General features: G+C 44.4%; 1 protein-coding gene across 1 annotated transcript; it reads right to left on the bottom strand.

The window, feature by feature from the left end:
• Nucleotides 1-2,424: 2,424 nt before the first annotated feature.
• On the bottom strand, nt 2,425-14,466 carry STC1 (stanniocalcin 1). The gene is made up of 4 exons (XM_046655628.1): nt 14,155-14,466; nt 12,013-12,155; nt 11,128-11,339; nt 2,425-5,305 (listed from the first exon to the last, which is right to left on the bottom strand). The coding sequence occupies exons 1-4, from the start codon at nt 14,270-14,272 to the stop codon at nt 5,035-5,037; spliced, it is 744 nt and encodes a 247-aa protein (XP_046511584.1). The 5' UTR covers nt 14,273-14,466; the 3' UTR covers nt 2,425-5,034.
• Between the last annotated feature and the right edge of the window lie 906 nt (nt 14,467-15,372).

The raw sequence follows: 15,372 nt of genomic DNA, 5'->3' as shown, positions 1-15,372 counted from the left end.
GTTGGGACCTTGCTACTCAAAGCATCCTCCGTGGAGCATCAGCATCAGCATCAGCATCACCCAGGATCATGTCAGACACGCAGACTTGTGGGCCTCACCCAGTGGGACCGAATCATTTTAATGAGATTCCCAGGTGGTTTGTATGCACAGTGAATATGAGAAGCCCTGATTCAAGAGTTATCCTGACAGCTCTCACGGCATTCATGGAGGCCCAAGGGGACTGATGGCCTGACCTTTCTTCTTGTCTTATACCACAGATTCAGGGACCATCCCATGATCTTTTTAACACCGTTTTTGAAAGGCTGATAGAAATTTAAAAAATTTTTTAAGTATATTTAAATAATTTGAGAAATTCTATCCTTTTAAGCCATGGCTTTTCAAAACATTTTAGCTTTAAACTGTTAATTTGTGAATGGGTTCAGGGAGGCACACACAAGAGCCTATTATCTCTGTGCTATTTTATTTCTTAAGCTTGGTGATGGGATGCAGATGTTTATATATTATAATTTGCCATTTTTAGTAGGTTGCAATGTTTTACCATTCAAATTCATGAAATCTTGATTAAACAGTAATATCTAGTGATCTACAACAGGAAAAAGAGCAAGAACCGTCATCCAAAATGGTATCTCAAGACTCATGTCAGAGGTGGGAGTAGAATCTAAATGGTGGTGATAGTATTCATGTAAATGGCAATAGTTACATTTGTTGAGTGTTCAATAAATACTATTTTGCAATGTGCTAGATACTGTTTTAGGTGCTTCATATATAACTCACTTCATGTTCACGGTCATTCTAGGAAGTAGGACCTATTATTTATCTCTAGTTCCTAGGGATGTTTTCATAAGTGAAAAATTTAAGATGTCAGATACTTTGCCAAAGGCCACAGAGACTGCTGGGGAACTAGGATTTGAACTCAGTTCATGGAGATTCCAGGTCTAAATTCTTACACACTGCACTATAGTGTAGTATACGTCCACAGCCTCTCTGCATAAATAGATATTGATAGAAGAAGACTGAGAATGAAGGATCACAATAAAATCAATGTACTCTTTTCCGTTGGCCAGGTCAGAGAAAAGCAAATATAATACATTTTTGGCCTTGGAGTGACAACTCTTTTAGTATTTGTTAGCTGTCTGGTGCATATCTGAACTTGGGAAAATGCAATTTGGAGCTAGAAATGAATGATATTGAGAAAAATATTCCATTTGAATTTAAAATGTGGAGAAGTCCATTAACATAAAAAAAACCCCAACTATATGAGAACTCTCCTTGAAAAAACTACACCACAGAAGCCCCCCTTTTGCTGTGACTGAACTCGTAACCATCCTTCAAGACCCAGCTAAATGTCTTTTCTGCTGTGAATCCTATCCCCATTTCCGAGATGAGGGTCACCTCCTTTTGCTTTCATCCCCTCTACTTGTGACAGTATCTACTTGTGACACTCATCGAGCGTTGCTGTGCATTGGACATGCTGTAAGCACTTTACTTATTTCATCCTCTTCCAGTAGCTGTCTGGATAGTTAGTTACCACTATCCTCATTTTACAGAGGAAGAAACGGATGCATTTCGAGATTAAGCAACCCATCTGACACCGTGCAGTTAATACGTGGTAGAGCCACAATTCAAATCCCAGAGGTCTGATGCTGGAGCTGGATCCTCATAACCACAGAACTGTCTCCCTCTCTTGTCACATTGATTCAAAGTCTTTTTCCTCTCTTCCCATTCTTTCTAAATCATTCATTTAAAGTATGGAGGCTATCCTGCGAGCTGGGTGCTTTTTCAGTGCTGGGAACTCATAACAAACAAAGGTGCTTCCAGTCTAGGCAAAGGTGGAGGGCAGGGTCTTCTACAGAGGGAGAACTGCATAAAGGCAGGCCTGGAAGGGAGCGAGCACACAGTCCTTTCCAGTGCTCCTGCATGGCTGGAGCCTAGAGTTCGCTCAGCGGAAGGAAAGGCGAGTCTGAGCTTGGAGGGCTGAGCAGTGTCCAGACCACAAACCTTCTTCTAAGCTGGTAAGGAGTTTGGGTTGCAATCTTACTGTGAGGGTAATAGGAGCCGCTAAATGGTTTTAAGGAAAATGGAAAATGTTGATTTAAACTATATTCATTTACATATTGACACTTAATTAGTGACTTTAAAGAAAGTAATCAGCCATTAACTTCATGTTCAAAAAGTCTCATTCTAGAGGTTTTTAAAGAATAACAATGAAAGACATTGGGGAAAAATAACCAATAAAACGTAACACTTTATTATTATTTATCTTAGAAGGAATTCACCAAAGGCTTCATATTATGCTATGGCATCTTTAATTATAAAAATAAGCAAATAAAATAACTTGCATCTGTCATTACCATGATATGTTTCATAACCTTTATATGCACATGGAGCTTAAAAATGTAATTTAACAATAAATAATGACATATACCAGATATGCTCACTGTTTATTCCAGTACTCAGCCAAAAACCTAAATATCATTTAAATTATAAATACATAATGCAAATATAATGGCACAAAAATGTCTAAAGTGCAACCAAATCACAATAGAAGAATCATGCAAACTGGTCTAGGTCAGCCCCCGAATCTCTCTGTGCAGCAAACACAAGACGAAGCTTTGGAAGTTTAAGGAGAAGTTGGAGAGAGTGGGATGGGAAAAGAGAAGCAAAAAACTAGCAACATTGTGAGAACTGCTTCTTTCCGTAGGTATAGATATATGTATTATAGATACATATATAAATATTATTGTGGGGAGAAAAGGGGTGGTATCACGGTTTGAAGAGGTCACAGCAAAGAAGAGAATCTACTGGACTGAAGTAAGAGAATTTTGCTAGGAGTACTCATGAACTACTTGTCGCATTGGGGTCCTGGCTTAGTGGGTTTGTGAAATGGACACAACACACAAACTTTAATAGCTTTTCTGGTTTGGAGAAGTCAGCCTTGCCAGGGGGTGGGGGACAGGCGAAGGAGGGAAGGGAAAAGTCAACTTAGAGTATGGTCTACCTGATTTCCAAGAGGCTAAGGCAGTATCCATATGTTTGGGGACCTGGGGATGGGACAGTTCTGAGTATAAAAATGCTCATAACAATCTGATGTCAGCACGCTTAGAGGCTGTGTGGGGACAAAGGCAGCAATGCTTGTGCTGCTGCTGCTGCTGCTGCTGGGTCTGCTGCAGTTGCTCTTGGTCCTTGAGCAGCACATTACTGGTTTTAAAGGCTTTATGGTAAAGTTGTATTGCTTTTCATTTTTCTGGAGATGTGCCCTCCCGCCTCCCACGAGGATCCCTATCACTCGATTTGGTCAAATCTTGAGTTTAGCCTAGTGAGAGTCAAGCACCAATAGTTTCTACCTAAGCGAGTTTGGAGTGGCCCCTACAGTCCTACCCCTACTTCCTCTTCCTTTCTTGATATTGACCTTTGGTGGGCAGTGACGCTCATAAGGGACTGTTAGGTTCAAGGACAGTGACCCTGAGAAATTACTGTTGTTCATAGATAGGTTAATCATTTGGCTTTGGTGGTCGCCATCTTGTAAACATCATGCCAGAAATGAACAAACCACCAGCTCTTTTTTCCCTCTTTCTTTCCCTTTTTTTTTTTTTGCGATCCTATAGAGATGGTCCAGCTGCCAGGACTACTTTGGCAGGCAGCGTGCTACAGGACAAAAATGTAAGAGGAGTCTATTAAGGCTGGACAGCCCAGGATTATTTATACCCCCTCAGCCCCAAGTCCCCCAAGTGAAAGACCCAAAGGCTGATTGACTCATTCCTGATTGATTTAATGGAACGTCTCCCACCCTATCATCAGTTTGCCAGAGTACCAGGCACCAATGAAAGGTGGTGAGTCAAGAACTGCCACTTCCCAAGGTACAGTAGGCCTTATCACACTCTAAGTGGTCTAAGCCCAAAGGGATGCTCTTTTTGGTTCCTGTAATTCCCAGTTGGATGTGACAGAGCTGTTTCAGAACAGGTCTAAGTCAAGAGTAGCCTCCGGGTTGAGGTGGGCTGGGAGATTAACATCTTACCTGGGGTCCTTCAGATAAACCTGTTGGTTTTCCTATCTCATACAGGCCCATCTTAAGTTTTGATGTTGAGTAAAACTACTTCTACCCCCTTAGTTATAAAAAAGGCCACAAGGAGCATTTATGTGGATATCTGGAAGTAAGATAGTTATTCCATTCCCAGGAAAAGAAAAATAAAGCTAAGTTACAAAACTAAATCTATATGCAATAAAGTTATTATATACTGCTTTGTTTAAGCAGAGTCCTCTGGAATTTATGTACAGTACATTAGTTTTCAGCTATTTATATTCCACAGTTAGACCTTAAGATTCTCTGGTTTTAAGACAATTGTTAAAGATACTTTTAAAGCTCTGAGCAGTTACAGTACATAAAGATGTTAGCTTTTTGTTTTTCATTAGATGCAAGAAGATGCAGGCTCAAAGCCTGGCTGGAGAGCCAGGCTTGAGCAATTTGGTAAATGTGTTGGAAAGGAAATTAGACATTGGAGGATCAAGACCATAAGACACTAGCTCATGAGAGATCAAGAATTCAAACATGACATTCATACTCGTCCATGGCCAGCACAGATTCATAACACGAATTCCATTCAACATCTTTATGAGCATTTAAGACATGCATTTAAATTAAGTTGCTTCTTATCAGCCTAACTCTACCGGGGCAACCATTCTAAAGGGCTCCACATCTTCCAATTACAATGACTGGGGAATTACATGAATGTTTTGTGTTCGAGAGTAGTTTGAGGGGAGCTGGGAAAAGACATGGTAGAAGAAAGTGATAAAAGAGGGTGCTTTCTCCTGAGGAGAGGCAGAAAGATCACACATATTCTGTTTGTGGGAACGCCGCCATCGCAGAATGTTGGGATATTGATTACAGAAGCCTAGTTTCATGCAATTTTCTTTAAGGGGGATAGAAAATAAGAACTACTTAAAAAAAATCAAACCAGGCACAGTACACTCAAAATTGGTGTGTGAACACCCTTCAAACGATCCTAATTTGGTGAGGTTGTGAATGCCTCTCCCTGGTTACGCACTCTCGTGGGAGGTGCGTTTGATGTGGGAGGGAGAGGCCACCTCACCTCGGAGGTTCCTGAGGAGGACTTTCAGCTTCTGTGGCTCATTGGTGCGCCTCCTGTTGAAGTCACCTCGCGAGTGTGTTTGGGCACAGTGATCTGTCTGCAGGATGTGAAAGAGACTGGCCATGTTGGGTCCAATTTTCTCCATCAGGCTGTCTCTGATTGTGCTGACCGTGTCTTCATCACATTCCAGTAGGCTTCGGACAAGTCTGTTATAGTATCTGTATTGAGAAAGAGGGCACGTGTGACAATCATTCAGTGAGAGCAAAGCAAGACCCAGGCTTTCCTTGGGGCTCTAGCCAACACCTGTCCCGAATGGCCAGACCATGCAAACACAAACAGTTCATCAGCTGAAGGTGGCTGTTGTGTCTAATCTTTCTGCAATGTCTTCTTAGTTTGGGTGCATATACTTCCTGGATTTATCACGCAATGCAAGACAGCTCCGTCTTCATGTTTAGAATCTCCGTCAGGAGATTTAAATCATACTTTGAATAGTAGGCTGACAGAGATGTCTAAAATTCTTAGAAACAAAGCATCATAGAGCTAGATGGGATCACAGAGATCATTTAGGGACTATTTCATCATCTCATTTTATAGAGAAGAAACTAAGCTCGGATAGCTGCAGAGACTTGTCTCAGTTCACACAATGGGATAGTGGAAGAAGCAGGACTAAGTCAAATACAATGAGGTGAGCCCAACACTTGACACATGAATTTGCAGTTATTTTCGTGCTTCTTGGCACTTTTCCTTCTTCTTGGTGGTGTGTGTGCAGGTATATGTGTATATGAGCGCGTAACTCTGACTAGACTATTTTCAGAGGAGGCCCCTGTCTTCAGTATCTCGTGCATGTTTCTCTTCTGTGTAATTTTCCCAGCACACGCTCAGCTAGCCTTGCTACCGGCTATGACTGACCCCATTTTCAGTCTTCCTTCAATGGTATATTGTAGTTAGAGGGCCAAATGCCAGGCAATGAGGACATTTTAACGGAAACAATGGTGGTCTTCAAGGATTCATGTTTCAATAATTCCAAGAAGCCTTCTCCCATTGCTCTAGCTTTTCTGGCCTCTTCCCTTTTTGGACATTTTATAGATATTTGGTGAGTATCACACAAGTCAGCATTTGATGGTTTGGGGATGGTTTGCCCTTTGTCTCCCAGCCCCATGTGCCAGCGTCATCAGGCTATAGTGCCTGCTCACTGTCGATTTCTGGATTTATTTTGTGGCCACTGAGGAAATGGAGCTTTAAAAACATAATTCTCTCCAGTAACTCGTGATTCCCAGAAGAAAAATTATCTGTAGGTCTGGTAAATTTTACAAAAAACCTTGTGTTTGGTATAAATTGCCTTCATCTTTGGTGCAAGTTCTTTAAATATCCCCAATACTGCAGCTAAGTGTTATGGCTCAGAAAGGATTAAACTGTCTGATATTTATAGCATAGAAATTACTCGTCCTGTTCTTTGGGAAGACAGTTCAGGTATTTTCCAATTTGAGTTGGGGTGCTTTTGCTCCATGTTGAGGTGGCGGTTGTCAAAACCCATTAGCTCTGTGTTCACGAAGAAGAGACTCTCCTGATGACAGTGATCTGTAATATTTAGATGGAGAGACCTTTCCTCTGAGGAGCCCAAGGGTCACTTGGGCCACAAGATCTTCCATGAAAAGGAACCTGTTTATTTTTAACTCACACCTCACAGAGCACAGGATCAAACATCTTTCTAGAATAGCTTAACCCTCCAGAGAGGTCCTTTCAAGGATGTTCAGTAAATAGAGTGGAACATGTGTAATGAAGCAAAGCGGTCACCCTTCTGGGAGCGAGCAGAATGAAGCTGGGGCCTGAAAGAGAAGTGCCGTGTCTGGGTCTCGGACACAGTCCTGGCTCTACCCTCCCACGAGGGAGGATTATATCCAGCTGTTGTTAAAATTGGGATTCTCTGGCACAGAAACACATTTTCCAACCCTTTGGAATTATAAAGCACATGAGTCAAAGCAGATCTCACTTGGATGGGGAAATGGGGAGAAAAAAATGGTTTTGGAAAAACTGAGAATAAACTACTTTGTACCAACAGCTTCAGACATCTCCACACCCACGTAGAACGCCCAGGCATCGCTTTACTCTTGAGTTCTGCCAGGACCTTGGTCCCCTGGATCTCTGGGTCTATTGCACCAGGTGATTAGATTCTAGAGAACAGGTTTCTGACCCTTTACCCCACTGGCCCTCAATAAGCACTTTATTACTTAGAAGTTAACCCTTCCACTAGAAAGAACTATTCACACCAGATGACCTCCCAAACGGGCTAGAGAAGATTGTCTTTCCTTAGATCAATGTTGAAAAGAGCTCTTGTCCAGACGAAGACTAACACCAGTAAGGAAACTAAGCTTCTGTAGCTAGCCTTGCCTCTCAAAGGCCAGATGTGCCCCTCTGGCCCTATTTTGTCAAAGCACCTACTCCATCTCTGAGGGCTCCTACCGTTCCTTTGCTTTCTCTGCTGGCCCAGATATGACACCTGTTCTTGGTGTTTCTTGACGATGACCTTGCCAGCCTGACCACTCTTAGTGACTTCCCCCAAATCTACCTTAGCTCCTCTCGTGGAGCTTCTCTCTTTGAGCTCTCTCAAAGACAGCTCCTTAGACCAGTAGATGTCCATGGCTCCGTTAGCAGCTCCTCCAAGTCTGGAAAGCTTGTCAGGCTGCCTTGATGTCAACACCATTAGCCAGAGTGCGCAACAGGTTAACCCAGTGCCTTCCACTAAGGGCTGGAACTTGGCATTGACCTCTGAGATTATGTGGGTTAATGAGACAGGCATTTCCTACCTATAAGTCACTAAGTGAGATTATGTAGGAGATTATTGTCTTCAGCAAAAGTTGGCTTGACAATTGTCACATATTTATTGTACCAAGTCTTGATGTTACTATAGCTATTGGCAAGATGTGCCTTCTCTCTGAGGAGAGAATGTACACAAATTTAATTACTGATCATCATGGGGCACATTTATTCAATTCTTCTTGGTATTCTATTTTTGGATTGTGGATATTTCCTGCAGGTTTTACTGGCTGCCATTTTTGAAGTAGAAATCAAATAACTTGGCGCAAGGCCACCTGAGTTCTAGGCCCAACTCTGGTCATTCACTAGCTGTGTGACCTTCAGCAGGTCACTCCCTCTCTGGGCCTTTGTTCTTTAATCAGTAAAATGAGCCAGTTAGTCTAGATAACCTCTATGGTCATCTCCAGCTACGGCAGGCTATGTTTCTAGGGATTTAATACCTATATTCTTTCTCAATTTAACCAAAAAATAGTGCAACTCTGCTTAAGGTGCATCCTTTCCAGAAAGAATTAGAACTACTTAAGAAGATTCCTTTCTTCGTCTTTTTGGGGGGGTGGTGCGATGTGCTGCAAAGATTTGGTGGGCTAAGTGTTCTGATCACCCAGCCTGGAAGGATCTTTTAAAGCATATTTCTTTCTTCGCACTTTGAAAATTCCATCACCAACTTTTTTTCTTGGTAAAGAACAAGATCAGATATTCTCCATAGCTACTGTTTCAGCCATGCTTCCCCAAATACACATACTGCCCAGGAACGTTCTGTGTGAGGTTTATAAATAGTCCTTTGTTTCCCTTGATCAATATTATTCTTCTGTTTCCTGTTCCCTATCCATGCCCTAGAGAGCTGGAAGCTTCGTCGGTTTTCCCACTCTGGATCTGGGTTGGTCTAACTTCTTCCCAAGCCTCACACTGCCCAGCCTGCCCGGGTCAGTTTTGCCCGACTCCCTCATGGTTAAAAGCGTAGATTGCAAATTCAGCCAGGGGACACTCCAGCTATCCTTTCTCTTCTAAGTGCATTTCTTTCATGGAAAACTTCCTTGTTTTGAATCCTGGTCCAGTCACAGGCTTTTGGATTCTCCCAGGCCCAAATCTCATGCTAGATAAGTCACAGGAAGGTGGAATGAACCTGTAACTACTTCCTTTCGCAAATCTGTGCCAACTGGCACAACTTAGCTTGTCTCTATAGTGGGACAGAGGCTGGGAAAGCAGGATGTTTCAGAGAGCTAGGAGCTTAAATAGAGCAAATCAAGCCCAGCATGGAACCGGAAATTGCCACAGTTCTGAGCAGGAATAATATTAGCCAGTTGAAGTGAAATAATTGAAGAAAGGTAGAGTTGATGGAAGATTCTTGTCTTTATGGGGTGGCCATTTTTTCCCACTTTCCTAATAAGTGTGATTCCCCTATGATGAAAGAGGAAGATAACAAGACTCCTTGTGACTATTTTCTAAAGGTGGTGAAAAGAAGGCGCCTATTGAAAGGAATAATGCCCAGAGCAAAAACTGTATTACTAGTCTCTTCTTAGATAGGTAAGATCACCAGTCCAGAATCTGTACCATCCTCTCCATAAGACCTCTCCCTTCATAATGGAAGATGCTCCTCAGTTGAAATAGATTAGTATTGCCTCAATATGCCTTAATGCCATATCATAGATCCTGAGTTGTCACAGAATCCTCAAAGATTGAAACTTATAATAATGGCTTTGCTAACATCCCCCTACCTGCCAGCTACCACACAAACACATACTGTGTCCCTAGCCCCTGTCAGATTAAGAATCCCTTATTTCTTTTTCTTATGGTGAAAGAGTCTTCAACAATTAGCCAGGTTTTTTTTCTTCCCAGATATAACAAGAATCTTCACTGGAGAATTTTAAACCAAGGTCAACATAGAGAGTCAGGCCATTTGAGATAAACGCTTGATTTGATTTTCTTGTTCTGAGAAAATCAGTTAAGGGTCCCTGACAGAGTCACTTCCAAGGACTGAACAAACGATTTTTATAAATTGACATGAGGTCCTGAAGAGCACCGATCTGTAGTTAAGAGTGAATCAGAAACTTTACAATGTTTTAATGTCAAGGGCCTTAGCCTTTCCCCAGGAGGAGCCACTTTCCCTGTCTTCCAGGTGTGTCTATGTACACAACTAAAGCACCGGGGACTGGGCTGTTGCCACTGTTCGAAGAAGAGTGGCAGCACCTGGCTAGGATTTTAATCAGTGTTAGCTCTCATGTGGTTGCAGTAACACGAACAGGACTGATCTTTGTGAATGTTTGCAGATTTGGCTGGAGAGTCAAAGAATCATAGCACTTCAGGACTGGGAGTCAGGTTTTAGGCTGTTGGGCATCACAGTGGGCTGAACTTGACCCATTGCACTGTCCCTGCCATACCTCCATGCTAGCCCCGTCAGTACCTCTCTTAAGTTGATCACAGAGGGGGAAGCCCAGGTCTTGCTGGGAACCTTTCTAGGCCATGGAATGAGGATGTCAGCCCTCTCATGTATTAGGTGTTCGCTGTTGACTGGAAAAGACAGTGAGCCAGGGGCACAGAAAGGCAGGATGGTCCAACATTACTGCCTCAGTGGCTCCGCGTCATGTTAGAATACTAAGATGAGAATGCGGTTTGGGGGTCACCAGAACAGGATGCCATCACTGGACAGAGGAATGGGATAACACAGGCCTGGAAGGGAACACAGGAATCATCCAGTTCAGCCATTTCACTTTTCATAAAGGAAATCTGAGTCCCAGCGAAGTGAGATGGCTTGCTCTGGGCTACCTAGCAAAATATCTGATTGGGCTTGGGACTGGCTCAAAATACATGCAGATTTAAAAGTCTGCATTATGACATTTGACCAGGGTTATCACAATGGGCAATTGGTCTGTGCATAGTCATGATTTCAGCCAAATTTGATGTCGAAAGCTTGTTTCCATAAACTTCATAATTCCCTCAGGCTTATGGCAAGACACTGACAATGAAAACGCACCCAGGGACGCTGCAGATGAAGCTTTCTATTAGCTGCATGGAAAGACTTTTCCTATAACAGTGAAGAAAAAAAATCCAGGCTGCTTAAGCTGTCACAACCAATCACAAACATATTTTTCCTGCAAAAGCTGGGAAGACTGCAAGCTAAAATAAGCGCGTGACCGTGGTGATTTAACCCCTTCTGTGTCTGGTTCTGCCAGCCAACCACCCCCCGCCCCCTCCTCCCTAATTGCAAAAACGTGGACTCATTTCGTACCTGTTGGAGAAGTGATTGGGGAGCTGGACGACTTCAGTGAAGGCTTCAGGGTTCTGCTTGGCAACGCTGCACACGTTCAGCTTGCTGTAGCACTCCTCCTGCACCTCGGCAATCATCCTCTGGAAAGTGGAGCACCTCCGAATGGCGAGGAAGACCTTCGAGGTGACCCCATTGGCGATGCACTTTAAGCTCTCTTTGACAAATGCTTTTCCCTACAAAAGAAGGGGGTAGGAGGAAAAGCTTTAGCTCCAGCTGACAAGAGAGTACAGGGCATACAATATGTGGGACTTAAGGGGACTTGCTTTGGCACTGTATCACAGCCATCTGCATGTCCTTGCAATGAGAAAATTGTGTGCTGTGGCCAAGATAAAAAAAAGGCCCTACCCTTAGACTACCTTGAGAATTGAGCTCCACTGTAATGAGATAAGACAAGAGAAAGGAAGAGATGAAGCATAATCCACCAGCCCGCAGCTTAAAAATAGCCAGCAGATGGCTTTGCATTATTGGGATTGAGACTTTGATAACTCAAATCAGAAGCCAGAATGCTGGGTCACACAGTGAGAAGAACTTCTTTGTTGGAAGAACATTTTTACTTCCCCTTGAAGAAGCAAAGATTTGCTGCTCATCACACCCCTCCTCCCCTCCATAAGACAGCCTATGTCAGCGTGCTGCAATCGGGCATTAGAGTGGGTGGGGAGCGTCTTATACAGAACCTATTTCCTGGCCAAAAGTGCGCGTGTGTGTACACACGTTGGAGATGAGAATTTACAGTGGGGAGGCTGAGAAGCAGAGCTGGTTCCCTACAGGACTGGTTCCTAAGAACAATAGTCTAACACACTGTTAAAGACAAGCAGCCCGCGGGAGCAAGGGTCAAGGTCTTATTACCTGAGTGTCAAATTTAGCAGCGCTGTACAAGAAGGATTTACAGATGTCGTACATCCCATCGGTGTCACAGGTGGAGTTTTCCAGGCATGCAAAAGCCCCACAGCCAACCTGCAGAGCACTGTTGAGGCAGCGAACCACTTCAGCTGAAAGAGACAAATCCATACAAATGGGTCAACCAGAGGGCGGTCCGGAGGGGTCAAGGTGATGTAGTGCAAAGTCCAAGGACAGGGGCCAGTAGAACTTATCCTAGAAGTCTGTGATGGGGCCACTAGACAGACCCATTCAGAGGGGGTGGGGGTGAGAAAGAGTGGGGAGGGGCGGATCCCTTCTGCTTATAAGAGCCAGAGCTCACGAAGGGGAGGGAAGGAGTTTCCCCTCTGAGATACATTCTCTTGGTGGCACCATTACAGACAGTTTTGGTGGCTAGAGAAGCAAGGTTGGAGTCTGTGGAAGGCACGAGCTTGAAGCAGCTCCGTAGGATCAAAGGACATCCCCTAGAGCATGAGAGCATGGGAAGGCAGAAGGCAAAGGCTGGGCGTCAGGTTCAGAAGATGGAGGGGCCAGGGACGCCACTTGGCTCCTGAAAATGCACTCCAGAGTAATAAGGATGGAATTTTAGCCTAAATGGCAGAGAAGAATTTGCCAGGAGTCCACTTGGAGACCTTTCTGATTTAGGGCTTTTAACGTGCCTTCAAAGTGCAGAGGGGAATCTGATCCATTCATGGTTCACCCCAACCCCCCACCACAGGACAGCGCTCAGAGGTATGCATAACCTCTCTCATATTAAAAGCCATTTTTTTCAAAAAGAGAAACACAGGTGTGGAATAATAAGGCCGAGGCACCGTTTGTGCAAGACTGGAAGAAAACCGCAAAGAACTTGCATGAGGCTTTCTACGTTCTGGATAAGATCTCCCATAAAAGTAATTTCTCTCCTACAGAAAGGGGGTGTTCTGGCAGGCAGCTCGGCAAGAAATGATCTGCAGCCTTCATACCATAGGATTCTCCTCTGAGATCAAAAGCACGGTTCGGTTAGGCTTCCCCTCCCCCCGGCCACTACCCGCAGCCTCTGGGATGTTACAAGTCATTTCCCTAATTATATATTTCCACGGGTTCAAATTATAACTTTGCTTTAAGCAGTTTTAATATGCATTAGGGTTGCTATTGTTTTAGGCAAGCTCAAATTGTGAATCACTGCATCTCTATAGCAACTAAGTACAAAAGGAAGTGAAGCAAAGCCCTCCTCTCGGCAGGGACCTGTGCTCTTCCGAGGGGAGCACGGTCTGCAGCATTTGGACACCTGCGATCCCATCTTTGCTGACAGTTCGGGGAGAGAGGGCAGTAACGAAAGAGGAGCAAGCTGGGCCAGCGAAGTCAAAAGGCAGAGGTGTCAATGCCGGCTTCCTAAGGACTCTTTTCCTTTAGAGGCCAAGATAATACACAATTAACTGCTCCAGGAGTCAGGACTAGAGTGAGACCTTCCCCTTGGAGAAACAGCTGCTATGTTTCACAAATACTCTTTTTCAAGGGCTCTCTGGCCACGGGCTGCATGGGCGACTGAATGGAGCCGGAGAGAGCTGGGAGGGAGAGAAGGAGCAGTGTTGGGGGTGGGATGTGTAGGGTTTTCTCTGAATCTGCCCTGGATTTGTCAGACTTGAGGGCTATGGTTCCGTAGATCAGTCTGCAGAGGGAGCCTTCTGTGTGTTCTCTGAAGGGGTAGGGAAGTCAAGTTATAGGTTCCTAGGGTGAAGGAAGAGGGACAGCATCAGACAAGTCATGTGTCACCTTAAGATTAGCTTCAGCTTCTCCAAAGTATAGAGAGCGCTTTGAAACATGCCAACATTCAAGCCTTTCCCCCGCCCCCTCCCCCCTAAGAGGGTACGTGCCAGATTTCAGGCAATCAGGCTAGGCTTATGCAATGAAATACCCTCAGCAGAGCGCCCAGCTTCTTCGTTAGTTGCATGCAATTTATTAAACAAAGGAGCTCCACTTCCTAAGGCTATTGGATTACACTGGCAGTTTATTGCCATCAGGCATGAAGCACATTTATTATCAAGATCAGCCGTCACAGACACAGTTGCAAAAGCGAGAGGCAAATGAGGACAGCTCTTTGGGGGAGAAACCGGTCCCGGGTTTGCCGCTTACCTGAGTTCTGGGCTGCCACCCGGGATTTCCTGGGGCTCACAGAATCATTCTGCTCCGCCTCATGGGCTGCAGAAGCACTGATCACCAGCACCAGAAGCACTGCTGAGTTTTGGAGCATTCTCTGAGAAGTTTCCGCTAAGTTGTTGGGTTTTTTTTTTCCTCCCCCCCTTTCCTCTTTCCCTCTCCCGGCTTGAGTGAAGATGTGGATCTGGATACACTGAAAGCTTAGGTGAGGATTTGATGAGGGTTTTTTGCTGCTGCTGCTGCTGCTGCTCCTGCTGTCGCTTTTGCTGCTGCTGCTGCTGCTGCAGTCGCCGCTTCTTGCACCTCTGGCTTTTGCAAACTGGGGGCCCAAGAGCTGTACCCAGGGATTTTATAGCCGTTCTTATCGGTCCTCAGGATCAGGGACCAATCAGGTCCCTCAACTGGTCTGGCTAGCCAATCGGAGGGCACGCTCATTGGGCTGGAGCTGTTTGACTTCTTAGAAATATTTTCCAGCAAATTAAAAGTACCTGCTGCCAATGTTTTATATGTGTGTGTGACTGTGTGTGCATAGATGTGTGAAAAGCTATTTTCACGGAATTAAGGGATAACTTTGTGTTGGTTGAACTAAAGGAAACCCATATGTAAATCTCAACAAGGTGCTTTTGGAAGTCTGTCCCTCCTTTTCTAAAATGAGCTAGTGGGAGGAAGCGGGCAGCCTCGGCAGCATGGGGAGTGTGGTCTCTCTGGATTCTGATTTAACCTCTTTATAGCAGTTTTACAGTAATTTTAACAGCATATCCTCCATGTTGTGAGTACGTGCACAGCACCCCCCACGTCTTGTCAGCATATACAGGTTCACAGGTCTGGGAGGTGTTTTGGTTGTATGTGGTTATCCTGAGTTCTCACTCACATGTAGGAGCCCTGGGAGAGGAGCGCACATGAGAGGAAGGGCCTGGGATACGGCAGCTCTGAGCTGTGGCCCCAGTTCCCTATTGATTAGCTCCATGATCCTGGTCAAGTTCTTTTACCTTGCTCAATCTCTGCTTTCACATCTGTAAGATGCCAAAGTTGGAGTCTAGCATTCCCTATGCCTATAAAACCATGATTCTCTAGTACCATAAATTAACCTTGACTCCATCTTTTTAGTCACCAGCAGGATTGCAAACTCCAGGAGTGTTAGTTGCCATAGGTACACACATGCACAGCTACACACACTGCACTCAACAAAGAGAC

Source organism: Equus quagga, chromosome 3 (genome assembly GCF_021613505.1).
Source record: "Equus quagga isolate Etosha38 chromosome 3, UCLA_HA_Equagga_1.0, whole genome shotgun sequence".
Taxonomy (NCBI): domain Eukaryota; kingdom Metazoa; phylum Chordata; class Mammalia; order Perissodactyla; family Equidae; genus Equus; species Equus quagga.
This window is presented reverse-complemented; position numbering and strand designations above follow the sequence as displayed.

Coding starts and splice junctions, on each gene's coding strand:
- STC1 (XM_046655628.1), bottom strand. CDS start 14,272: ATGCTCCAAAACTCAGCAGTGCTTCTGGTGCTGGTGATCAGTGCTTCT. Junction 12,156..14,154: donor GGTGGCAGCCCAGAACTCAG/GTAAGCGGCAAA, acceptor TGTCTCTTTCAG/CTGAAGTGGTTCGCTGCCTC. Junction 5,306..11,127: donor CCCAATCACTTCTCCAACAG/GTACGAAATGAG, acceptor TTCTCAATACAG/ATACTATAACAGACTTGTCC.